Below are 27743 nucleotides of genomic sequence, written 5' to 3' on the forward strand. Positions count from 1 at the left end.
TCCAAACACATTCCAGAAAACTGCAAACAGATGGTGGTCCTGTATTTAATGACCGAACTTCCAATTCAATAAAAATCACAGACAGCACCCCAACCGTCTCTCCTACACCCAATTCCCTAGTTCCTAATGAGAAAGGCCAAGAAAGGGAGAGGCAGCAACACCTGGGGCCTCGGCCGGCCTCGTGTCCCAGTCCTTCTGTTGACCGGGGGCTCAGGGCTGATGCATTGGACATCCACCCCCATTCCAGCCCAACAATCTCCTTTTCAGATTGGAAATCAGAAGCAAAAAATGTGGCATGGTTTGCTCCAGCTCAGTGCAGCTCAGGGTGAAGGCCAGCAGAGACCTAGGCCTGCCCCACACTCCTCCACCCTACCCACCCAAAGGCACCCACCACCAGCCCATCCCTAAACCCAAGGGTATCAGAACATGATCAAAGTACAACTTCTTGCCCTTCCTTTTACAAGTGCTGAGTCACAGGGGAAGTAGACAACCAGTGAAAGGCCACACACAGAGCCCCTCACAGCCCCTCTCTCCTTACAGTGCAGGGCTTTCCTCCTACTTCTTCCTGCAGGACTGTGGTCTATTTTGAGAATATCAGAGGTGCTGTGAGGATGGCACATCCAACTTCTACTTCTAGCTTCAGAATCCTGCAGAGTCTGCCCTGCCCGCACCCCCCAGATACCCTCCAGCGTCAGAGCAAGCCACCGCTCCATCCCATCAACAAAGAAAGCAAAAGGAGTAGGATTTGGTATACAACTGTTTAATAGAAACCATTCATTGACTGTAAATGCTTCTATACAAAATAAATCTTTGTTTAAACCTGTTTAAGAAGTCACACCCACCATAGGAGGTGATCAAATGCATTAGGTGAAGTTACCTAAAAGGTGTTTGCAAGCTGTTTAGAATCTCAGCAGAGGCCTGCAGAATCTTTAGCTCTTCTGTCCACAATGTTTCTACTAAAGTTAGTTGGTTTAGCAAAGTCACTTCTTCATCTTTCATATGAGAAATCTGGAAGGTATTTTAAAATTAATTTTGTTTTACTGTAGTAAAATATACATAAACATAAAATTTAACATTCTGGCCACTTTGCAGGGATAGTTCAATGGCATTAAGTTATGCTCACAGTGTCCTGTACCTGTAACCACTTTGTCTCCCCAGGATCCCTCCCTCCATCGTCTCTAACAGAAACTCTGCACCCATTACACAGGAACTCCCTGTTCCCCCCACCTCTAGCCCCTGGTAACCATAACTCTACTTTCTGTTTCGAGGAGTTTGCCTATGCTGGATAACTCATATAAGTGGAATTACACAATATTTGTCTTTTTGTATTCTGGATTATTTCACTTAGCATAATGTCTTGAAGGTTCATTAAAATTATTTTTCAATCCCAGTAATGTTTTCATTAAAGTGAGCTGATTTCTCAGGGCATCTGGGTGGCTCACGTGGTTAAGTTTCTGCCTGCCTTCAGCTCAGATCATGATCCTGGGGTCCTGGGATACAGCCTCACGTCAGGCTCCCTGCTCCATGGGGAAGTCTGCTTCTCCCTCTGTCCCTCCCCCTTGCTCATTCTCTCTCTCTCTCTTTCTGTCTCTCTCAAACAAATAAAATCTTTTCTTTTTTTTGTTTTTAAAGATTTTATTTATTTATTCACGAGAGACACAGAGAGAAAGGCAGAGACACAGGCAGAGGGAGGAGAAGCAGGCTCCATGCAGGGAGCCCAATGTAGGACTCGATCCCAGGACTCCAGGATCACACCCTGAGCCAAAGGCAGACGCTCAACCACTGAGCCACCCAGGCGTCCCAATAAAATCTTTTCTTAAAAAATGAGCTGATTTCCCATTTCACTAAAACATTTACTAAACAGAAATATTTTTAAAAGAGTACTTGAAAATTCATCCAATAATTTTACCTATCGAAAATATAAACACAATGTTAACAGACAAAAATCCCAGAAATTACATCAACATTCATCTATTTTAAGGCATCAAACAATGCCCTAACAAGGTGTAACATGTACAAAGCAAGTAACTTCTTAATCAAAATATGTCTTTAATAAAAGAATGCAATGTTCTAGAAACATACCTTTCGAAGCATAGCATTGGTCTCTTCTATGAAATACTGGCATATTTTCTGAGCTATGACCAAACTTGTCTTCTCATTTGTATCTGAAATGACTTCCCCAAGAAGTACTTTTTTCCAGCACGTACTAGAACCAAATTGTTCAGTAAGGTAATGTCAGCAGGCTCTCAAAAAGTAAAGAAGGCTTTTTACACTTCAATACAACAAACTCTTCTCCTATTTTTCCAGAAGCATTAATAAACTCACTCCACTAGCAGATTCCCTAAAACCTCCCACCACATGTAGTTCCTGTGCTGAAGCAGACAAGGTACAGAAGAAGGAGGAAGAGCTGAGAATAAGAATCAAGGGGACTGACGCTCTTTGCAGGGAGGGACTGAACTCTATTATCACTGCAATCCTGTGTCTGGCACATAAGTTGAGTCACGCCCACCAGCCATGGGAATAGGGAGGTGACTCGCAGCCCAAAGGACTAAGGGCTAAGGAGCAAAGGCAGTAGAACTTTCCTTCTCTTCAAGTGACAGTCTTTCCTAAACTATGGCAAACTGAACAGATCATGTTTCACAAGGTAAAATGCTCTGGAGATGGAAGGAGGAACCTATAGCGAAGCCCTTCTGTACAGGCAGGTCATTCCCATTTTATACAATGAAAATACATGGAAATGGGGCTCAAGGGGGCAAGTGGAGCCAACTTCCTGCAGGCAGAGAAGTGTAAGTGTTTCAGGATAAGCAAGAGGGAGCTACAGCAGTACGCTGAGCCGGAAGGTGGCAGAACCAAATCTCCATGACAGCAAGAAGCACTAAGCAGAAAGGAGGAGGGTGGAGGAACACTGTGGATGCAGAGAATCCAAAGCAGAATGGCTAAGGAGGGGAAAGGTAAAGTGACAACTGCCACATCAGAGTGTAAGTATATCGAAGTCACTGAGAAATTCAGAACAGCTGACAAGATTGTCACACGGAAGAAAGTCTTAAATGTCTTCACCTTTAGAGACAACCGAAACCTCAGGAACAGCCACAGTCTCAGGAAAGAAAAGAAAGAAGGAAATCACTACACACCAGGCACAGTGTTTCATATAAAACAATCTTCTAATCTAATCTAATCTTCACAATTTCCTAGCAAAGAAAGCATTTATTTTTTTAATATTTTATTTATTTATTTATTCATGACTCACACAGAGAGAGAGAGAGAGAGAGAGGCAGAGACACAGACACAGGCTCCCATGCGGGGAGCCTCATGTGGGACTTGATCCCAGGACCCCAGGATCACGCCCGGGGCTGAAGGCGGAGCTAAACTGCTGAGCCCCCCAGGGATCCCACAAAGAAAGCATTTAGTGTTCCCATGTTAGACATAAAGAAACTAAGATCAGGAACAGTAAAGAACTCACCCTAGTGACAGCACTAATGAGAGACGGGAAGAGCATGCAAACATCCAGCTGGATCCCCACCACACACCACATCTGTCCTGCCACACCACCCAGACCATTAGGAACAACTCAAAGGGAGGAAAAAAGGCCTCAGGTGACCTCTGGGAAATAGCCTGTTTCATTTAATTTGAGATACGTGCCTAAGAAGGACTCCTACCTTTTCTACAAAGGGCCTGAAGACACTTATATGGACACACATGAGATGAAATAAAAGGTAAGATGAATGGACAGTGAAAACAAGACAAGGGAAAGGTGAAAGGAGGAGGGATAAGATACAACCAGGATACATTGCATGCCTTAAAAATCCTGCACATTTGGACGGGCTACACATTTGTCCTGAGTTTTCTAGCAAACAATAAAGAGAAGGAAATGTATCAGATACAGAATCAACAGTGACTGTAAGATAAAAACACAACATGTGCTGAGAATAAACACATCTATTGGTGTTGAGATCAGGGAGTAATTTTTCCCCAGAGTCCCTACAGAAAAAGAAGTAAGCGATATCCTGACAGGAGTCACTGAATGAGCATCAACTACTTGAAGGCATCTCTATACATTATCCCCTTTAGTCTTCCCAACCACTCGCGGATGGGGTCACCATCTTAGGCAAGTCCACTCCTCATATGGTTTCTCTCATCTGAGCTTTTGCTAAGCTAAGCAGTGGATCCAGGCTGACAAAGGTCCCTGCACTGGACAGTCTTTTCCATGCTGGGGGGGGGGGAGGGGGGGACTGGCAGCCTCAAAGTAATGAGTCTACACCGAGGGCCCCTTCTACCTGCCTCCTCCATGAAATATCCAGGCCTCTCCTTTACCAAGCAGCTGGACGTGTGCCCCAGGATAGAACCAGGTGGGAAGAGTTGTTTGCCCCCAGGAAAAAACAATTCCTCAGGGACTTCAGGGACAATACTCAGGGACTTCACTATAAAGTGCCAATGCTCATATTTTTTAAAATATTTACTCTAAGGAGTGCCTGGATGGTTCAGCCAGTTGACCGTCTCTCAATTTTGGCTCAGGTCATGCATGATCTCAAGGTCCTGAGATGGACCCCCGTGTCAGGCTCCACGTGCAGCACAGTCTGCTTGAGATTCTCTCTTTCCCTCTCCTGCCCTTGTGACACTCACATGCACATGATCGCGTGCATGCGCACTCTCTTAAGTAAATAAATAAATAAATAAATAAATAAATAAATAAATAAATAAATAAAATCTTTTAAAAACATACACAACTTGATGGGATGAACACTGGGTGTTATGCTATATGTTGGCAAATCAAACTCTAATAAAAAAATTTTTTTTAAAGATGAAAAAAAAAATATATATATATACACACACACATACTCTAACAACCAGCTGCAGGTCACCAGGGAAAAATACCTGAGAATAAAAAGTTCTCAGGCCCATGTATTCTGATTACAACTCTAAAACCAGAATTCCAGAAATGGTGAAAACTTAGTATTAAATCGCTCACAGCACGGGCAAGTTCCATAGAGGCTAAGCCTCCTGGTATACAATGTCATTCCTTCCTCCCCCTCCCAGAATGGGTATTTGAATGTAAGCCAAGAGAAGCCCCAAGGTTACCTCCAGGTTGTAACTACAGTTCACGACCAACATACATGAAACTTACAATTCTTCGGCTTCCAGACATAACAACTTAAGAGCTGTGAGCAACCTCCAAGATGGTCCATCCCATCCAAATGTCAAATTTCTAAAGCATAAAAACAAATAACAACACACCTGTCATTCCAATATTTCATGACACCACGGCAAATGGCTGAAGAGCCAACTATTTTCTGAAGGGGCTAAACATTATGTAACTTGTATCTTGGTCACAAAGGCAAAAGAGAAAAATAAGTCTGCAAATACTTAAGAATAAAGCCAGAGTTTAAAAAAAAAAAAATCTTACTTTCTGTTTAAAAAAAATAGTAAAAGGGGCACGTGAGTGGCTCAGTTGGTTCAGCATCTGCTTTCGGCTCAGTTCAGGATCCCAGGGTTCTGGGATCGAGCCCCACATCAGGATCCCTGCTCACCAGGGAGTCTGCTTCTCCCTTCCTCTCTGACCCTCCCCCTTGCTCATGCTCTCTTTGCTCATTCTCTCCCCAAAATAAATAAATCATTAAAAAAAAAAAAAGGTAAAAAACTTTCCAATTAATTTTGATAAGGAACTGAATGTGGATGAGGAAGCCAGAGGAAAAGGGCCAGTGTCATGGGTCCTAGTGAGATGAAAGATGAAGAATCAGCATTTCCCTGGGCATCAAATGGCAGCCACAGCAGCCAGATTGCCCTCACACTGCTCCTGGACCACTTAAAACTTAGTTTTATTTACAGAAGAAAATCTGAAAGGAAGAGCCTCAAACCCTATTTATCCCACCTGGCAGAGAATCACCTGGCCAAAGCTCCTAGCCCGGTGCCCTAAGTGCTTGCGCCACATTGCTGGGTGACTGAGGCCAGCCTGGCCTGCAGTAGCTCAATGCCATTCCACTGCACCCTGTGTTGGAGACAAACACTGGACTACCAATCTAGATCAACAGGGCTTTCTGTTAGTATAATAACCCTTCCAGTTTGTATCTCATGTCCCCTAAAATAAGTTTCTTGAAAAGTATCTTATACCCCTTGTGAGCCCCACATCAAGCACAATTTACTACACACAGGAAATGCTCGATAAACACCTACCTGTCAACTTGTACAAGTCAGGAGGTATCCTGTACCTGGAGAAATGCAACCCTCAATCTTCTCATCAAAGTTTCCTGAAGGAATAGTTTTAAGAGACAGAGAAAACACTTACTCTATAAAGTCATGATCCTTCAAAATGGAAATCTTCTTGTTCATCTGTTTGTCTGTTGTTGGAAGGTATTTAACAAGTATATCTACATTAAAAAAAAAAAAAGATAGGAATGAAATAAATTTAGGGTACCATAAGACAAAAGTGTGGACCTTCTACAGTTCCTCTCCCACCCATCAATGATCAAGACTTGTGTAAACAGTTTTACCTAATTCACACCAAAAAAGCACCACTTGGGTTCAATTCAATGAGATCTTTATTTAGCCCCTGAAAAGCTAGAGGAATTCCAGGGCAGGGGAGAAAATATCCACAACCTCAACACATGTCCCCACTAAGCAAATCAATTCACAGAACCAGGTAATTAAGACAGTGGCAGGAGGATGGAAGTTACAGCCACCAAAAGTACAGGAGCTGTACAAACATGAGGAATTGTTTATAACTGTGAATTTTCAAATGCCAGAATTCAAAACTGGGTATAAGGAATTGAAAGTCAACAGGTAAAAATTAGCAAAGCTTTTTGGGGTAGCAGTATAATGACTGATTTTTCTATTTTTAAAATTTCTTTTTTATAGTCCTATGTTTTGATTTTATTATATTTATAATATTTATTTTAAATGCAAAAATTACTAAAATGTAAATTTTGCTCAAACTGTTTGCAAATCAGTATTTCATGGTCATTAATATTAAAGTGATTCTGATAACAGGAGGCTAATCTCAAAGCTAGTTTTCTCAGAGACCCAGCAAGGCCCAGTTTTTGCTTTTTAATTTCTATGTTGAGAAGTAACATTATTATTCTGCCTATAGGATGGTGTAGTTTCATCTTGAACAAGTTCTATTTCCACTACAACTTATATTAAAACTACCCCAAATTATATAGTCGGTAAACCTCTGGCCACATTTCTTCATGGCCTACAAAACTATTTCTCTGCTGCTTCAGGAAGAGGGGGAAAGAACCATTTTTCTATGTACTGTTATTAATACTGTATTTGGAATTTCCATGGCATCAATTTAATAGCTAAATTATTTTTTTAAGAATTTATTTATTCATAAAAGAGAGAGGCAGAAACACAGGCAGAGGGAGAAGCAGGCTCCCTGCAGGGAGCCCGATTGGGACTCCATCCCATGACACCAGGATCACGAGCTGAGCCAAAAACAGACGCTCAACCACTGAGCCACCCAAGTGCCCCTAAATTATTATTTTTAAGAACAGTAATACCAATGATGGCTAGTTAGTAGGTCACAGAAAAAATAACTGAGATCAACATTTTATCATGGCATTAAACCCCCAAAACTATGTAATATTTGTATCCATTATTAGCACAGTGCCTCAGACAGTAGGTGCTTAAATATTTATTTTTTGTTCTCAAATCCATCCTGTATTTAGTAACAGTGACAAGGTCTCAGCACAAAAATTTCCATTTCTTCCCAACTTTTTAATATTCTATTCATTTACTTAGTGGCCTTACTATTTTTTCGGAGTTATTCCAATCCTCAGTACTGACCAGAGCTTTTGTTGTTTTTCACTTCAACACTCAAATCACATGGTCAGTGAGAGTATTTTCCCTTAGGTAGGGGAAAATAAATGATACACATTTTAAGGTTTTGCCACTTTTACTAAAACTTAAAAGAAACACACCCCCCGATGGGGAAAAGAAATTGTAAATTCTTAGTAAGAACAAAGTTGATTCCAACCTTCTGAGACATAAACACAAGCATGAGGATTATGGATGGAAACAAATCCATACTCCAGGAGCAGCCGTTGGTTATCATGAGGGCCATAGCAGATGAACACCTCTTCGTGTTTCCTACAATTTGAAGCCGTTCTAATTTCGTAACAGCGAGTTTCCTCATTAAATGCTCCTTTTACCTAGAAAAAAAAAATTAACGATTTTTTTGTTTAAAGCCAAGCGTGAAACTGCAAATATTAAGTTTACTGTATTAAAGTCAGGTGTAGCTTTCAAACACTCATCACTGAATTTAACTACGTGTGGGGAAAAAGCACTTGGGCCTGCACTTGGGCCTGTTTTGCCTCCACGTCATCCCTCGTGAGGGAAGGGGTCCTGCCTCGGGTTCTCAGGATGGCCAAAGTGGACAGGTATGACAGAGAACAGTTTTCTAGCTACATGTATACCCTGGTGGAAAGGACACCCCAGCCATGCAGGGGCTACACAGGAAGCAGGCTTTGGAGTAACAAGAGGTGAAACCCTGGTTCCTGTGGGGAGATGTGAGAGCTCGTTGGAAGAGGCTGGCAGGGAGCGGAAACCATCAGGCTATGGACCAGGCATAGTGTCGCTAGTCCTGCTGATGGGGTCTTTCCCTCTGGGTGGGAGCATATCCAGTGAGAGCAGAGGAACTCACAGGCCCCTGGGGCCCTGCGAGACCTAAAGATGTCAAGACAACACACGAATTTCAGGTCTCACCATACACAGCCTTAGAGCAGCAGGATGACCTACTGCTCTCCACACTAAGGAGTGTGTACAAGTGCTGAGGCTGCCACACTACACAGTAAACCCCAGCAATGACAGGGAAAGGATGAGTAACAGGGCTGAAATCCCCAGCTTGCACCACCAACAGATTATGGCCATGGTTTCGAGTTACATGCCAAGAGCCAGCTACAACACGCTTTAGACCAAGGATCAACAATCTTTTTTCCATAAAGGGCCAGAGAGCAAGTATTTTAGGTTTTGCCAGGGCCCTTGGTCACAGGCTGTAATTTGTGGGGCCTCTATGATGGCTGTAAAATCACTGGCTTAAAGCACAAAGGCACTAACAGCCCAATAAAAATAAAGTCACCCCAGTGAGGTTCCTGTGTCCAGCACCCTATTATATGTATGCCCCAAACATTACTTCAATATCAATCACAGAAACAGCCATAGAACTTCTAGCTCCTTTGCTTAATACTGTCACAAATGCATCTTTCTAAAAAAGTTACAAGCAGACAGACAAGAAGATTGCCTCTGCTTGAGAAAGCACAGTACAGGCTTTCCTATGCTGCCCTCTCACCAGCACGTGGGCTAGCCAAGTGTCAAGGATCCTCTCCAAGTGCGGTGGAGTATGAAGTGAACTACACGAGCAGAGGCCCAGCCAGTGTACCTCCCAGTGTACCCTGAACAGGTTACAGGTAAGCCAACATATGGACACCTTTGCCCTCAAAGTCAGGCACTTAGCCCAGCATGCCTACAAGTATTGTCATCTGCTTTTTGTGCCATAGGGGAAAAAGGCTGGGGATGAGATCTAGGACTATCTCCCAAAGAGGGATTCTTTAATATTTCTCAGACTCCTTTTCCCCACAAATACCCATCCATTCAGTAAAGGTTTATCAAATGCCTACCATGTGACTGGCTCTGCACTGGGTTACAGGGAGAAATAAGGCATAGCCCACATCCTTAAACAGCTCAGAGAGGGAGAGAGCAAGTAAATCAAGGGATCACAGCAAAGATAAACACTGACAGCAATACCACCAGGTGTCAGGAAAGCATTCTAGACTTTAGTCCCCATACTGGCAGGAGGAAAGAGGACTCTGCCCCCAAGCTGGGAAATACAAGTGCTGCTGGTTAAGGCCACTCAGGGGGATAGAACACTAAGCTCTGAGGGCCTGGAGAGCAGGTAGGAAAACACAGAGGGGGTGGGGAACATACCAGGAAGGAAAAGGGGTCTGGGAGAAAAGATAAAAAATACCTGGTGGCAGGCAGGTTTACCTAAAGCCAGCAACACCTCTGTCTATAGTTTTAAAGTCAGGTTCTATACATCACAGACATTCCTGTCAAAACAGAACATGTATGCTCTCAACTTCTCACCTGGACTTCGGGGCTATGATTCAGCAGATCCAAGTATGGGGCAAGAGCGTAGGTGTTTGGCTCTGTGGAGAAGCATTGCCTCTGCCTGTGCTTCACGTACACAGCTCTGGTGTTGACCGTGCACCAAGCCCACAGGAGGGCCCTGTAGCTAAAGATGCTCTCAACAGCCTCAGAAAACAGGGGCTGCAGGGAAGAGAAAAAGTCTCTGGAGGAAGAAAAGAACTCCTGCACACGGGCTCTTTGCTCTTCGGCCTTTGCTTTCAAAGGTTTGGGGAAAAGATTCACCACTTCTGGCTCCAAACACACAGGGCAGGTGTAGGCCTGCGGCAAAATCTCCAGGTAAGGCTTCCAGAGAGACTGGTCCCCAGCATGCTTTTCTGAAACTAAAAAGGTGCACAGAGCCAGCAGAGGAGATGGGGGAGGCTGCCACCTATTCAAAACACAAGCCAGATCAAAGAATTACTTTTATCTAATATAGAACAAGCCAGATAGATAAAAAGATATCCTAGTGGTTTGTTCTGCTCCCAGAGGGACTGTGGCCAATCTATCAGGATCCTCCAAGCTTATTCAAATGCACCCAAGGTTTTGCTTCCTCAAGAATTTCCTCTGCAGAAAGTAAATGCTGATGTAAATGCTCTAAACAAGTCACACTGACTAGTGACGAGAACGGTCTCACTAACCCATGTTCCAGCTTTGCAACAGTCCTTTTGGCAAACAACCTCTTTGCTTCCAACTTGGTTCTCCAGTTTTAAAGCTGCTGCTCCAAGTTCACTTATTTCACTCGGATAAAGGTATCAAACTTGGTGGGGAGAAAACTAGTGGAAAGAACCTAGAGACTGGCCGCATCCAATACAATAACCACTGGGTCCATATAATTATTTCAATTTTAGTTATTTAAAGTTAATATTTAAAATTCAATTCCTCAGTCATGTAGCCCACATTTCAAGCGCTCAATAGGCCTAAGTGGCTAACAACGACCATACTAAACAATGCAGAATGAAATATTTCTATCACTGCAGAAAGTTTTACTGTAGGACACTAACCTACACAGAAAACTACATCAGCTCATTATATATATTTGCTCAAGTTCTAAAAATTTAATCCCTAAATTTACCCAGTCTATTACAAACTATATATTGCAGTATTTTTATTTGTTAGCAATAAAAAGATCTCATGTTGTGTGAATGTATTTAGAGGTTTCATTAATCCTTCAAAATCCAGATCCCTATATTACCAAATATCCTACTCAAATTTTCAGAATGATATAGAAAATATTAATACTAAGAGCAACCCTGCTTCTACTCAGGCCAATAAAGATACATTTGCCCTCATAAAAACATGCCAAGGAGATTTAAGTCCAGAGCTCAGATCCTGAGTTAAGAAACAATACAATCATATAACCCTCATTATTTAGAAACCCCTTCTGCTACAGGTCCCATTCACTCTGTCCTCAGAAAGCCCACCCCAACAAAGGCCCACTATACCAACAGGCAGCAAACAGTCCTCTCCTAACTTGGCCTCCTCTCTTCTATGCTAAACAAACCACTCTTTCATAATGTCAACAGCTCTTTGCAGCTGAAGGAGAATTCAAGCAAGTACAGTAAGGGTAAAATTAAGAGTAACATCTGTCGAGACCTACTATCATAAAGAACAGGCTAGGAGGAGTCAAGGTCCTCAGAATGATGGATATCTGTTCTCCCACTTTATCTTCATTTTCTAGTACGTGATAGGTCAGGATTCAAACCCATATCCCAGGCAGCCTACTAAAACCCTTAAAAATGCAGCTTAAAATGAATTAAGAACAAACTTCAAGAACAGAATAAACCCTTTCAATCATTTCAAATATGTATTAGGCGTACACAGAGGCTGGTCCTAATGAACTATGCCTTAGAGGACATTATTCGCCAATGCTGCGGACTTTAAAAGACAAGCACCTGCACCGGACGAGCATGTGTGCGGTCACTTACTTAGCAATGTATGTCCCTAAGTAGCTTCTAATCACTGTGTCCGTGGTGATCAGGCAACTCTCAGGCAACGAAATAATCATCTGCCCCTCCTTACCAAAAAGAAAGTAAAGTTTAGAACACTCGTGCTCTGGGAAGGTCCTGTGTCCCTGGGTCCACAATCATCGTCCACTAAGAACCCAGGGTACCCCACTCACAGACCCAAAGTGCCCACCAATCATCTGGCTCCCTAGTCCCTGAGTCAGCGGGTGCAGGCAAGACTGCTCCAGTAGCAGGTACTACAACCCCAACAAGAATTAAAGGTGAATTATGTGACTGGCATCCACTAGCAGTTAGCCCTTCACCAGAAAGGAATGTGGAAACTGTCTGACAACTCAAATCATACTGCTCCTTCACATTCTTATACCGGGACACAGTGTTATGGGAAACGGGCAGAAACCGCTGAGAACAACTCTATCTGGTGAAATCCGTGTGTCTGGCGACTATTCCCAGTAATGGCCTCTTCTCCATACATATAACCTGTGGCAACCAGACTAAGAAAAGGGCAGCCCAGCCACCACAAGGGGTTCATCTTACCACCTGCAAAAGTATAGTTTTCAGTTCCTCCCACGGAGATAGAAATATAAAAAGAAAAAATTAGGATGTCAAGTCACAGACACCAGAAGCAAAGCACCAAGAAGCCTGATGTTAATTAAGATCCTGGCTTTCGTTGTAACTGGCATCTAAGCTGGTTAAAGATCTCAGGCCAAAAGCTTCTGGGTTCAATTTCTGGTTTTCTCATCTGTAAATCAAGATCAAGCTGGACAATCATGACAGTCCCTTCCTGTTCCAACATGCTACAATTTTCTGATTTAAAAAAAGCCCACTTAATAAAATGTTCTATATCCTGACAGAGTAAATCTCTTCATCAACACTTACGAAACTGGACACTTAAAAGTGCATTTCACTTAAGAGTGCATTTCACTCTGTGTAACTTATGTCCCAATTTTCAAAAAGTTTAACCAAAGGTTGTATTTGAAAGCAGAGGTGAAGAAATGGCCAATTATTATTTCGTAATCTAAACAAAGACTACCTACATTTACTGCCATATACATGAGAAGTGTATCTCTCCTCCCAAAATAGCAGGAACACAATTATATGTTCCTTTAAAACATAAAAAAATTGTGCAATGTGACTGCACTTAATATCACTGATCTATACTTAAAAACAACTAAGATGGTAAATTCTGTCATATATATCTTACAATTAAAATTTTTTAAATAAAAAAAGTAGCAAAAGAGAATTACAACATTAAAAAGGACCATTCTTTAGGCTAAACGTGTATGCACGTAGGTGGATTTTATAATTAAGGAACTAAAAATAAACTAAGGAATTAATTTCTAGCTTCACAAAAAACCATGCATTAGATATCCTTTAAGTAACATGGAAAAAAATACAATAGACCCTAGAGATCCTCTGTGTCATTTACCTCCTCGTTGCCAGGTAAGGAGAGGAGCTAACCGGGTCCCACCACTAGCTGTAGGCAGTCCAGAGCCAGGCTCTGAGGCTCTGCCCTCTGCTGACTCACGCACCCTCTCAGATGAGAGCAGCTCCCTCCCCAGGTACATTTATCATACATACGGGCTGCTCTGTACAATTTGCTGTGGCAGAGATGGCTAGCTGCCAACCCAACACGTCCCTTCTCCTCCAGCCATTCGTGCAATCCTATCAGGAGGTCACTATGCCAGGGAAAGGACACAAATTGCCGCCCTCACAGCCAGCTAGGGCTGTGTACCTGGTCTATGGGAGAAGGCTAGAATTTTCTTAAAAGAAGGAAACCTGCCCTCCCTCACCCCCTTGTTCCATCTTGCTGCTCCAGCTCCAGGAACTATTCCCTGGACCTGAGGGTGAAGGGCTTCTCCGAGAATGTGGACAGAGAGCTGGAAGGAGTCTGAGCCTCTCACAGCTATGGGATCACCACACAAGCCCAGGTCTGCCCATCCAGGCCTGTTTACTTGAGAGCAAAATAAACTTCTGCTCTGTTACTTTGGGTTTGTCACTCTATGCAGCAAACTTAAAGCTAACTGACACAATTACATTCAAACCTACCATTAGGTAAAAAATAGCTATGTGTCTGAAATATTTTTCATTCACCTGATTTGAACCACAAAAACAAAGGAACAAAATCTACATTAGGTTTCAAGGATAACAGAAATTCTTACCCGCAGGGATGTTTTGCTCATCAGCCCTCTTCCTGTACCTAAGACACAAAAAAGAAAAAAGGGTAAATCCTATGGTATCAAAACAAACAACAACAACAACAAAATCCTGTGTCTTCAAGATATTAAGGATATCATTTTGAGTAGAAAATGCAATTGAACGGGGCACCTGAGTGGCTCAGTCAGTAAGCATCCAACTCTTGGTTTCAGCTCAGGTCATGATCTCAGGATCATGGGATGTGCATCAAGCATCAGTTGGGCTCTGTGCTCAGTGGGGAGTCTGTTTGAAGATTCTCTCCCTTAGCAACCCCCTTCCTCTGGCTTGCTCATATGCACGAGTTCTCTTTTGCTCTCTCTCCCAAATAAATAAATAAAGCTTTTTAAAAACATGCAAATAAACCTCAAAATTACACACACTGAAGTTCTCTCATCCTTTGACTCCCAGGGGAAACAGAGGATCAAGAAGCTCCTTCTAGATAATGTCCTGACCTCCTTTTGGGTTTATGACCCTTGAAGAGCAGAGTCAAGATCTAAAGATCATCGACTTTATATGGATCTGCTCCTGGGTGTCTAATAGGACCCTTCAAGCTGGACCCTCTCCCCTGGGGCCTATCAGCTGCGCTGGGGGCCTACTCCTGAAGCCCACCCAACCAGAGAGGCTGGACCCTCAAGCCACTTTTACTCATTACCAGAGCCAGCCTTCCCAGTGATGAGGCTTCTTTGACTGGCTGACCAATAAACCCATTCAGGTCCCACAAAGCCTTCAGACCACGCCCTACCCTCTCTGACCAGGAAAGTCATTAGACTCTCCTTGACTGGGTGAGCTCAACAGGGGAGATCCAGGGCCAGCTCCTCCTGATTAGCCAAGGCCTCGACCAGAGCAGTCACAGCAAGTAACTTCACCAGCTGCATGGTCAACACCACTACCACCCCGAAGTGTACCGTTCTAAGCCCAAGGCTCTGTCCCTCTAACAGTCAGTAGCTTTCCCAGCAGGCCTACATACACTCTGACCTATAACTACTACACAAGGTGTAGAATATTCATCTTTTCAAATTCATAATTCTTGATCTTTTTCTCTCAACTAGTAGGGAATATAGTTCAGCAAAGGTCAATCCCTGCAGGACTAGTGGGAGCTCCTAGTTCATGGAGGGAACTCCTGCCTTGATCCTAGATCAGAAGTCTGGTAAGTCTTATTTGATGAGTCCTAACTCATCTCTCTACCCAGAAGCATACTGTGTGCTCAGACACATGGTTTTGGTTTCAAAAACTGATTTAATTTCTTCCATGTGTCTCATGGCAGAGTTAATTATCCCTGTGGGCCAGAACCCTGGAACCAACTACTAGTGGAAGGATTTTTTTCTATGGAGTCATCCTTTAAAAAATTATTTTGCTAAGCTAAGTGGAAATTTCTCTTCAAACTGCATATGTGAATAGAACTTAGTATATGGAATAACCCTGGAAAATACTTCACCTGTATTTCTACAATACAGTGTTCAGTATCAGAAAACAAACCACAGTAACCTGCACTTACTAAGGCAAGGTAGGAAGTGGCCATTAGGATCTTATAAAAGGAAAGCTTATTATAGGCTTCTCGGCACCTGAAAATTTCTGCTATCATTAAGTCCACCTAGGAGACTCATATGTGGCCAGTGCTTTTGGTGGCAAAAACAAATACTGGGGTCAATTCCCAAAGCATGAATCAGGTGAGAGTCTGAAGACTGTGAACCCTGCTTGCAACTTAGGAATCTTGTTCTTGCACCTCCACAAACTAAGATTAATTCCCCAGAATTTTGGACATTCTGATAGACTCCTATACACGTCCCCTCCTGTCAGATTAAGGTATATAAAGCACTTAGGGAAGGTATGTTGAAATCCCAACCCCCAGTGTGATGGCATTAGGAGGTGGGAAACGTTTGGTAAGTGCTTAGACCATGAGGACGGAGCCCTCATGAATGGGATTTAGTGCCTACTGCACCCCTAAGAAGAGACCAGAAAGCCAGTCCCGCTCTTGAATCTCCCGTCATGTGAGGACCCAACTAGAAGATGGCAATTTGCAAACCTGGCTTCACTCCACACCCGACCCTGAATCTGTGCCCACCATGATACTGGACTTCCCAGGCCCCAAGACTGTGAGGAGGGAATCAGTTATGTTACCCAGTCTACAGTAATTTGTTATAGCAGCTCGAACTGCCTAAGACAGAAGGCTCCTTGGCCCCAGAACTGTAAGTAGTGGGCTGTGACCATTACTGAACCATTCTGCTTCAGCCTCTCTGTGACAGTGAATCTGGAGATGAGCCCAGAAAGACTTGTTGCACTAAAACTGGTTCACTCTCCACTGTTCCAAATGATAGATTATTTTTCAGACATTCCACCTAAACATATGCCAATCCCTGCTTGGTAATTTTAATCCTATCCTTCTCAAGGCCAAGTGACAGCTGAGGCACAGGTAGGCCAAAGGCACAGTCCACTCCTAACACTATTTTTTCTAGATCGTCTTGTAAAGAACTCCATCCAATAAAAAAAAAAGTGTGGCTTTCCCTGTTTTTGTGCTTCTTCACACACAAAAACAGAAAGTTAAACCTGTCAGAAGTTGACAAAACTGGTTTACCATCTTCAAGAGGAGCAGCCCTAACAGGTAATGGCTCAAAGCAAATATTTTAGCCCAAAGCCATCCTGATGTGTAGGAAATAACTTTACACACATCACCTCATTCAAGCATGGCCACATCATTTATTTTGATGATGTATAAAGAAGTCAATTTGCTCAAAGTTAAATTACCTAGTGGGTATTTAATTATTTCAGTGTCCCAAAGGAGCACCCAGAGGCATATGATTTACTTTTCTGTACGGTAAAAAAAGATCTGCACCTGCTCTGTGATGTAGACTTTCAAGGCCCTGATTGTACAACTGTCTCTATTCTACAGCAGCTGAGCGTCTGCCTTTGGCTCAGATTGTGATCCCAGGATCCAGGGATCGAGTCCTGCATCAGGCTCCCCACAGAGAGCCTACCTCTCCTACCTCTCCCTCTGCCTATGTCTCTGCCTCTCTCTGCAGGTCTCTCAGAAATAAAATCTTTAAAAAAAAAAATCTATTTCAACTCACCTGAGCTATGGGATAATCTCATCAGCCTGCATGGTTTGAAAAATCCCACGAAACCACTATGAGTATGACGATAAGGACACCAGTCATATTACATAAACGTCTTCATTGGGAAGGTCTAAGTTCAGGAATACCTGCACTTTGCTGAGTAAACAAGTTAGTTTTGCTTACAGAACATAAAGACTCAGGTAACTGATCATATAAATTGGCCATTGGAAGGATAGTCAAATTTGTGGCTGAACAGGAATACAACAAGATTTTAGAATTATGGCTTTTATGTATTATCCTTATGCCATCTTCATCTTATTTTTCTATTCTCACTTTCCCTTTTTTAATTTTTAGTATTATTTTTACCATTTTGGAATTTCTCCCAAGCCACTTCAATTTATTTTAAGAACAAAGTATAAATAAATATTAATAGCTACAAAGTAGGAAGTCTGACACACAACAGAAGATGTGCTCCAAAGGAGAATACAGCCCACCTTCAAGAACTGTCCCTGCTTTCCCATCACCTGGGCCCACATGTCTCTCATGTGAGCAAAGTCCTGAGAGATGATGCTAGAGACCTTACCTGGAAAACAAGCAGGTATTAAGTTTGTATCTTCAAACTTCCTATCTTTCAGCCACTTCTTAAGCTCTATAAATTCAGGCTTGTAACTCTCATTCACTAACCAGGAAAACAAAGATAAAATGGTGACAAAAATCACTATATAATCACAGTACCATTTATAAAAAATAACTGTCTCAGGGACACCTTGAGTGGCTCAGTCAGTTAAGCATCTGACTCCTGATTTCAGCTCAGGTCATGATCTCAAGGTCATGAGATCAAGCACCTCATCGGACTCCATCCCTGGCTTAAGATTTTTTTCTCTCTCCCCTCTGCCTGTCTCCCCAACCCATTCTTACTATCTCAAAAAAATAATAAAAAGTAACGTCTCAGACAGATGGTCATGTCATAAATGAGAATAAGTAGTACCTAAATAATGTAAACTAAGAGAAAAACCATATGATCAACTCAAAGATGAAGGAAAAGCATTTGATAAAACCTAACATTCATTCCTGATAAATAACACCAACAAGCAAGATAGAAGAGAACAAGATAGAAGAGAACTTCCTCAACCTGATAGACTAACAAAAAACCTACAACTGACATAATTATGAAAAATTGAGTGCTTTCCCTCTAAGATCAGGAACAAGACACTTCCAGTCAACCTTGCACTAGTGGTTCTAGCCAACATAAATGAAAGAAAAATAAATAAAAGGTACCAATGGGCTGAACTGTGTGCACCCAAAATTCTACGTTGAAGTCCTAACCCCAGTGCCTCAGAATATAACCTTATTCAGAAATAGGGTCTTCACCGAAGTAATCAAGTTAAAAGGTAGTTATTTAGGGTGGCCCCTATTCCAACAGGACTAGTGTCATAAAAAGGAAAAATTTGGACATGGGCATAGAGGGAAGATGACAGAAGAGACACTGGGGGAAGAGAGCCATCTACAAGCCAAGGAGAGAAGCCTGGAACAGATGGTTCCCTCACAGCCCTGGGAAGAAACCAATCCTGCTGACACCTTGATTTTGGACTTCTGGCTTCTACAACTGTGAGACAGGGAAATTTACAGCTATAAAGGCCTATATGAAAAAAGACCTAGGGCGTCTGGGTGGTTCAATCACTTAGGCATCTGCCTTTGGCTCAGGTTGTGATCCCAGGGTCCTGGGATCAAGCCCTGCATCAGGCTAGAGGCTGCTTTTCCCCTCCCTCTGCCGCTCCCCTGCTTGTGCTCTCTCACTCTTGTGCTATCTCAAATAAATGGATAAAATCTTAAAAAGAAAAGAAAGAAAAAGAAAAAAGAAGACCCAATTAAAAAAAAAAAACAAGCAAATAAATAAGTGAATAATAAATAATATAAAAAGCAAAAAACAGGCAAAGGATTTGAAGAGACATTTCCCCAACGATAGTATATAAATGGTAAACGAGTATGTTAAAAAAAGCTCATCATTAACCGCTAGGAAAATGCAAATCAAGACTACAATGTGGGGGATCCCTGGGTGGCGCAGCGGTTTAGCGCCTGCCTTTGGCCCAGGGAGCGATCCTGGAAACCCGGGATCGAGTCCCACGTCGGGCTCCCGGTGCATGGAGCCTGCTTCTCCCTCTGCCTATGTCTCTGCCTCTCTCTCTCTCTGCGACTATCATAAATAAATTAAAATTAAAAAAAAAAAGACTACAATGTGTATCGTCCCATATCCATTAGGATGGCTACTATCAAAAAAATACAAAATGAAGTGTTGCCAAAGGAAAAACTGAAACTCTTGAGCACTGCTGGTGGGAATGTAAAATGGTACAGCTACCATGGAAAACCATGGAAAACAGAAAACAGGTAAGTCCTCATAAAATTAAGAAAAGAACTGACCCCGCAACTCCAGGATATATATCCAGAATAGAAAGCAAGATCTCAAAGAGACATTTGCCCATGTTCATAGCATTACTCAAAAATGGCCAAGTGTTAGTGAAAAAACTAAGTATCTATCAACAGACAAAGAAAATGTGGCATCTATATGATGGATTATTCAGCCTTAAAAAGGAAGGAAATTGTGACACATGCTACAACATAGATGAATCTTGTGGGCCTTATGCTAAGTGCCATAAGCCAGTCACAAAAAGACAAATACTGTATGACTCCATGTATACAAGCTACCAAGAACAGTCAAATTCACCAAAAACAGAGAGCAAAATGGTATCTGCTAGGGGCTAGAGAAAGAGCGGAATGAGAAGTCACTATTTAATGGAAATAGAGTACCAGTTCTGCAAGATGAAAAGAGTTCCAGTGATTCGTTGGACAACAATATGAATGTACTTAAAGCTTCTGAACTACACTTAAAAATGTCACAATCGTTCAGTTTTACCTTATGTGTATTTTATCACAAAAAAATTTTTTAAAGATCTACAGTCAATAACCTGAATAAATGGAGAAATATGCCTTGTTTATGGGTTGGCAGATTCAACACTGTTAAGGCATCAAATTCTCCCCAAAGGGATCTATAGATTCAATATGATCCAAATCAGAATTCAAGCAGACTTTTTGTAAAAAACTGACAAAATGATTCTAAAACCTATATGGAAATGCAAAGGACCTACAATAGTCAAAACCACTTTGAAATACTGATTTCAGGGACGCCTGGGTGGCTCAGAGGTTGAGCGTCTGCCTTTGGCCCAGGGCATGATCCCGAAGTCCTGGGATCGAGTCCCACATCGGGCTCCCTGCATGGAGACTGCTTCTCTCTCTGCCTGCGTCTCTGCCTCTCTCTCTCCCTCTCTCTATATCATGAATAAATTTTTTAAAAATACTCATTTCAAAACTCATTATAAAGCTACAGTAACCAAGATTATGTAACACTGTCATCAAGACTAGCAAAAAGAAATCAATGGAACAGAGCAGAAAGTCCAAAAAAAGGACCCAGACATATATAAATAGTTGAGGGGTTTTTTTTGTTTTGTTTTGTTTTGTTTGTTGGTTGGATTTTTTTTTTTTTTTTAATAGTTGAGGTTTCTACAAAGGTCCAAAAGCAATTCAGTGGAAAAGGACAGTTTTTTCAATAAATGTTGCTAGGACAACTGGATCTACCTACGCAAAAAAAAAGAAAGAAAAGAAAGTATTCCTATCTTGTACAACATATAAAAATTAATCCAAAATTGGGGTGCCTGCCTATGTCTCTGCCTCTCTCTCTCATGAATAAATATAATCTTTTTAAAAAAATTAATCACAGACTTAAATATAAAGTCTAAAACTATAAAGCTCCTAGAAGAAAACATAGAAAACCTTTGCAACCTTGAGTTATGCAAATTTCTTAGGTAACACCACCAAAAGGAAGATTTTTAAAACAACAAACTGACAAATAAGACTATCAAAATTTTAAATTTCTGTTCTTCAGAAGAAAGACACTGTTAAGGGCATGAAAAGAAAAGCCACGGAATGATTGAAAGTATTTGCAAAACACCTATCTTATAAAAGAATCAGTAAGTCAAGAAAAATAAAGTAGTCAAGAAAAATAAAACAGACATTTTTTCAAAGATGAAAACACAGATGGCTAACAGACACATCAAAAGATGCTGAACAACTCATCATCAGAGAAATGCAAATCAAAACCATAATGAGATCAACTCACACCTGTCAGGCTACAATCAAAAACACAAGAAACAAGCATTGGCAAGGAATGGAGTGAAAGAAACCTTTATGCACCATTGGTGGGAATGCAAACTGGTACAGCCACTGTGGAAATCAGTAAGGAGCTTCCTCAAAAAATTAAAAATAGAATTACCATATTATCCAATAATTCCACTACTGGGTATTTATCCAAAGAATACAAAAACACTAATTCCAAAAGATATGTGTACCCCTATGTATATGGCAGTATTATTTACGATAACCAAGATATGAATGACAGGTATCGATAGATGAATAGAATATTAGTCAGCCAAAAAAAGGATGAAATCTTGCCATTTATATGGATGGATCCAGAAATTATAACGCTAAGTGAAATCAGTCAGAGAAAGACAAGTACTATATGATTTTACTCATATATGGAATTTAAGAAACAAGCATAAAAAGAAAAAAAAGATAAAAAACAAATTCTCAAATACAGAGAACAAACAATGGTTGCCAGAGGTGAAGTGGGTGGGGAGACAGATGAAAGAGGCAAAGAGTGAAGAGTTCACTTATCCTGATGAACACTGGGTAATGTAGAGAACTGCTCAATCACTGCATTTCACACGTGAATCTAGGAGAACACTGTATATTAACTGTACCGAAATTCTAAAAATTAAGTAAGTCATAAACAAATAAATAAGAATTAGCATTTCAGCTCAAAAAAGTGCAAAAAATATATAGAAAAGAACTAAGAAAGTGCAGTAAAAAAACAGATGTGCAGAAATCAATAGCCAAAAGTACAAATAGAACCAGAGAGATGTAATTGAAAGTAATGTCTTGCTTACCATAACCACACAAAATTTAAAAAAAAGAAAAAAGAAAAAAGAAAACCGACTAATAAAAACATGGGCAAAAGATCTACACAGTCAACCACAGAAAACCTATATAAATGGCAAATAAGCACACCAGTCATTAGGAAAATACAAATCAAAATCATAGTGAGATAGTACTTCACCCATTAAAATGGCTAGAGTCAAAAGGGCAATGAGAAGTCAGCAAAAATGTGGAGCAAATAGAACTCTCATAAACTGCTGGAAAAAATGTGAGATTATACAATCACTCCTGAAAAACAGTTTGGCAGTTTATTTAAAAGCTTAACCTACACTGAAACTATGGTAAGTAAAAGAAGCCAAATACTATGTTATTATTATATCTTATGATACACTATAGGATCATATAATACTATAAAATGCAAATAAATCAATAGTGACAGAAAGCACGTCAGTGCTGGCCTGGATGGTGGGGGCAGGGGGCAGGGTACAGTTAAAGAGAGGCAAAAGGAAAGGGTTACAAGGGGAAACAAGGAAACTTCTTGAGATGGATGGACATGTTCATTATCTTAATTGTGGTGATAGCTTCCTGTGTGAACATACATGTCAAAATCTATCAAATTAATACACTTTAATATTGACATTCATTGTATGACAATTATACCTCAATAAAACTTTTTTAAAAACATGACCCAAGATAATAAGGTTTCCAAAATATGTCACCAAAACTAAGATGAATAGTTTTAGATGAAAATAGATGAAATAGATGAAAAACTAGAGAATAGATTTTACAGTAGCAGCATTTAATCAGTGAGCATTTAATGAGCAACTACTATGCACACAGTACTATGTTAACCACAGTGGGGAATGTTCAACATGTTCTTCAACTTCAAAAGTTAACTTAGCTAGGAAATAACACTTCCATAAGAAACAACTAAAAAGTCATAGGTCCTTAAGAATAACACCCAAAAAGCATCATAACAAAGGATGACTTTAGTGAAAACTGAAAATGGCATTACCAAAAACACAAGATCTCAGCTCAGTTTTAAAGACCAGAGAAAAACTGAAAAGGCAGGGAGAAGGAAAACAGGTGTTCTAGATTGAAGGATCATCAGGAATGTGTGGGTTGCGTGCAGGGAACAGCATGGAGGGAACATGCTTCTGGTACAGGAGGGACAGGATGGAGCCCACAGATATCACGCAAAAGGGAATGAAAGAAAATCCCTGGAGGCTTTTAAACCGAAAAGGCAACATGTGAGCTGTCCCTTGGGAAAGTGAGACTCACAGCAACAAATGGAATAACAAGCAGGGAAGAAAAGCAAGGGTGTAGGTAAACCAGCAGAGCCGCCTGAAATCATCTTCCAGTAGTAAAACAGACGGAGAAGCTTATGGAAGAAAAACTAGATGACATTTTGTAGGACACTGGCCACAGAGCGCAAAGAAGGAAATAGTAAGACAGCCTCAAATGGTGCTGACAGGCTTGGGGCCAACTAGGAGGAGTTTTATTAATTTTTCTTAAAAATAACAACTGCATTTACGTAGTACTTTCCCATTGGCCAAGCACTTCCACATACAATGTCTTGTTCAGACTCCGTTACACTGAATCTGAAATGACAAATTTATACCCAAACACTGATATTCTACAGGTAGCTGGAGGTCAGGAGAAAGGTCAGGCCTGGAAGCAGAAACCTGGGAGTCATCCCAAGAGAAGACATAGTTGAAGCAATGAGAAATATATTCACAGTCCCACAAGGATTTAAAAAGACATAGTGACACTATTAAAAAGAGTAATTTTTTTTTTAATTTTCAAGTTTTTTTCCAACTCCAGTGAATTAAAATACAAAATTACTTTCAGGGGTAGAATTCAGTGATTCTACACTGCCCTACATTACCTGGTGCTCATCACAACTGTCCTCTTTAGTCCCTGTCACACATTAGACCCGACCCCACGCCCATCTCCCCTCTACTAAACCTCGGTTTGGTCTCTGTAGTTAGGAGTCTTTTTGATGGTTTGCCCCACTTCCCCCCACTCCCCCGCCACGTTCATCAGTTTTGTTTTGTTTTTTATACTATATGTTGGCAAACTGAACTCTGATAAAAAAAAAATATATGAAAAAGAGTATTCTTTAAGAAATATTCTCTTTGAACATCGCCCATCTGCCTTTGAGAAAAGCTATGTGTATCTGTTAACGCTACTCAACCAAGGATTCCTTTCTTTCATCACTGGCACCAAAAGATCAAAACTGTACCTCCTCTTGATACAGAACATCTGAAGAGTTTCCGTCTTCTGATCCGGCTCGTTCTTCCTCCACCCTTCTTCATCCTAAAATTGCAGTTTCTGTTCAGTTGCCCAACCTAAAACAAAAAAAGCATTTTCTTTGCCTTTCTTCCCATTTGTATGATAATCACCATTCTTCGTACCTACAAGGATTTAAAAACACAGACTCCTGTTATTTATTAAACCGTTTCTCTTAAGTGTCTTTGTACACAAGGCATTTATACTGTGAGCAAAGCCGTGATTCCTTGTGCAGGAAGGAAATATCCATTATACCGGTCCTTGTGAAATAGTTTTATCTTGAAGTCCTATTAAATGCTGATTAATCATCAAAATCCTCATAACTGACTTGACAACTGTGTGCTTTGGTGACTTACATAACTCAGTGCTAATCCACATTCACTAAGCACCAATATGCTTTAAAAGAACCAGAGCAGCCCTGGTGGCTCAGCGGTTTAGGGCCGGCTTCAGCCCAGGGTGTGACCCTGGAGACCCAGGATCGAGTCCCACCTCAGGCTCCCTGCATGGAGCCTGCTTCTCCCTCTGCCTCTCTCTCTCTCTCGTGAAAAAAATAAAATCTTTAAAAAGACAAAACCAACAAAAAAAAAAAAAAAACCACAGTAGCCATGGAGCCCCCATCAGCTAGAAAGTCTTAGAAGAATAAAAATCCTTTTTTAATACGAAGGAAATACGGATTTGTTCTTAGAACCAGGATACTGAAATCAATGTAAGTAAATGGAGGTTTGCAACAGATTAGGGAGGGAATGAGAGCCAAGAAATCAGACAACACAAAAAGATGATCATAAAATTTAAAATTACTATCGTAGTCTCTAACCTGATGAGATCCGTGAACCACACCAGGGCGACAGACAATGGACATGAACCCACTATGCAGCCACTGACAGGAAGGAGGTACGTGCCAAGGTGTCCCCATGTTCAAGATATCTTTTTTTTTAATTTTTTTTAATTTTTATTTATTTATGATAGTCACAGAGAGAGAGAGAGAGGCAGAGACACAGGCAGAGGGAGAAGCAGGCTCCATGCACCGGGAGCCCGACGTGGGATTCGATCCCTGGTCTCCAGGATCGCGCCCTGGGCCGAAGGCAGGCGCCAAACCGCTGCGCCACCCAGGGATCCCCCCCATGTTCAAGATATCTTAAGTGAAAAGGTTGCAGGACGTTTAATGATTCCTTTTGGGTTTGCTTTTGACATAGTCCGTTGTGTTCATAAAGCAGAATTTAAGGCAGGATATTCAAACCCGTGCCTGAAGAGGAAGCTTTTACTATTACGTGTACGTACATCCTCCTATCCTGGGACTTATAAACGCAGGAGCGCGTAAGGGCCACAACACGGACATCCCGTAGGTGCACGTACCTGCATTCTGGCCATACTCCTGGCTTTAAAAATCCACTACTGATGAGCACTGGGCGGAAACGAGTGACAAGCCAGGCACCGTTACCACCCCGCTGCAGCCGCGGAAGCTCCGCGACCTACCCAAAGCCTGCGAGCCGGGTCCCCGAGGGCACGGACCCCGCCGGCATCCCGGGCCGCGGTGACAGCAGGTCGGACCCCCTCCCCCCGCCCCGGCCTCGCTCCCCCCTCCCCCCTCCCCCCTGCGGCTGAGCCTGAGCCTCGGTACCCCGGAGGGACCAACTCCCGGCCACAGGCTCCGGCGCATCCCCCGACCCCCGCGCCTCAAACCGCGGCTCAGGGGCGACGTCCGCGGAAGGACGTGCGGGCCTCGGGACCCTGCGGCGCGCGGCCCACGGAGGGGGCGGTGCGGGCCGAGCGGTGCTGTTCACACCAACAGGGAAAGGGGAAGGAAAGCTCCGGGCCCCGGGCGGCCCGCGCCCCCCAGCCGCCCTCACGCCGAAGCCCCTCTGGCTCACCTGGGCACGGCGGCGGGCTAGCGCTCCAGGACACCCGGACTAGGGGCCCAGGTGACAGGGAGTTAAGGCGCCGGCCCACGCAGCGGAGGGACACGCGAATCATCAGTCGCGCCCGCCTCCACGCTTCACCAACCCCGGGCCTCCGCAGCCGGGCGGAAGCTTCCCTGTGCGGGGGCTTCCACTCCTGGCGTGCGTCTGCGCGTGCGTCTGCGCGTGCGTCTGCGCGTGCGTCTGCGCGTGCGTCTGCGCGTGCGTCTGCGCGTGCGTCTGCGCGTGCGCCTAGTTTCCCCGGAAGCGCTGCGCCGGCCCCCCCCCCCACACACCCCCCACCGCCGGCGTCAGGGATAGATAAACGCAAGCTGCGCGGGAGACCAGGCTGCGCTCCCGGGACTGGCTCTGGGCGGTCTCTCCCAAACTGGAAGCAAGCGGGGAAGGGCCTTCTGGGCGCGCACCCCGGCTCCGCCTGGCCCCTGCAGCAGCCAGCTCCCCGCCTGCTCCCGCCAACCCCTGGCCTCCGCCTCGCCCTCGGGCCCAGCAGCCCTGGCAGGTAGCGTCCGGCCCTACCAGGCAACCTTTCCTTGCCCCCACTTCGTCCCACCTCTCCTCACCTCCCTCCGCCCCGTCCCACGTCTCCCCACCTTCCTCCACCTCGTCCCACGTCTCCCCACCTCGTCCCACCTCCCTCCGCCCCGTCGCACGTCTCCCCACCTTCCTCCACCTCGTCCCACCTCCCCCACCTTCCTCCACCCCATCGCACGTCTCCCCACCTTCCTCCACCTCGTCCCACGTCTCCCCACCTCGTCCCACCTCGTCCCACCTCTGCCCCACCTCCCCCCACCTTTGCCTCCACCCCATCTCCTCCCATCTTCTCTCACCTGTTCCTTGCCCCACCTCGCCCCTCCCCACCCCTCTCTTCTTCCGCAGGCCGGCCTCCACCCCTTTGCCGCATAACCCCCACCCCACTTCTCCTGCTGGAGCCTGGCTATCCCAGATCCCCAGAATTCCAAATCCTCCCTGGATCTAAAGCTCAGCTTCTGCCCCCACCTCCCCACTCCACTTAGTGACTCGCTTCCAAAGTGTACAAGATGGAAGGGGGAGAAAGTCACCTCCAGCGGAGAAACCTGGCGGATACTGCCTTGGTCAGGTGATGAGGGTTAACGGTGATCGATGAAGTCCATAGCCTGTTACCCAGATACAAGAAGGGTTCGCCACCTCTATGGTCTTCTTCCCCAAAACCTGTAACTCCGGTTCTTATTGAAAAACATCAAGACAAA

General features: G+C 43.1%; 1 protein-coding gene across 7 annotated transcripts; it reads right to left on the reverse strand.

The window, feature by feature from the left end:
• Nucleotides 1-739: 739 nt before the first annotated feature.
• On the reverse strand, nt 740-26672 carry SETD4 (SET domain containing 4). Of its 7 annotated transcripts, XR_005382343.1 has the most exons (12): nt 25955-26110; nt 24555-24660; nt 17907-18002; nt 14240-14277; nt 12042-12130; nt 10075-10504; nt 7970-8144; nt 6281-6362; nt 5123-5203; nt 3058-3094; nt 2083-2206; nt 740-1008 (listed from the first exon to the last, which is right to left on the reverse strand). XR_005382343.1 is itself a non-coding variant. In XM_038581439.1 (11 exons), the coding sequence occupies exons 2-11, from the start codon at nt 24625-24627 to the stop codon at nt 874-876; spliced, it is 1323 nt and encodes a 440-aa protein (XP_038437367.1). In that variant the 5' UTR covers nt 24628-24660; nt 26470-26672; the 3' UTR covers nt 740-873. The 7 variants fall into 7 exon arrangements, 4 of the variants coding, with proteins under 4 accessions (XP_038437367.1, XP_038437366.1, XP_038437369.1 ...); XM_038581439.1 differs by lacking the exons at nt 3058-3094; nt 25955-26110 and adding an exon at nt 26470-26672; XM_038581438.1 differs by lacking the exon at nt 3058-3094 and having other exon boundaries at nt 25955-26105.
• Between the last annotated feature and the right edge of the window lie 1071 nt (nt 26673-27743).

This window comes from Canis lupus, chromosome 31 (genome assembly GCF_011100685.1).
Source record: "Canis lupus familiaris isolate Mischka breed German Shepherd chromosome 31, alternate assembly UU_Cfam_GSD_1.0, whole genome shotgun sequence".
Taxonomy (NCBI): domain Eukaryota; kingdom Metazoa; phylum Chordata; class Mammalia; order Carnivora; family Canidae; genus Canis; species Canis lupus.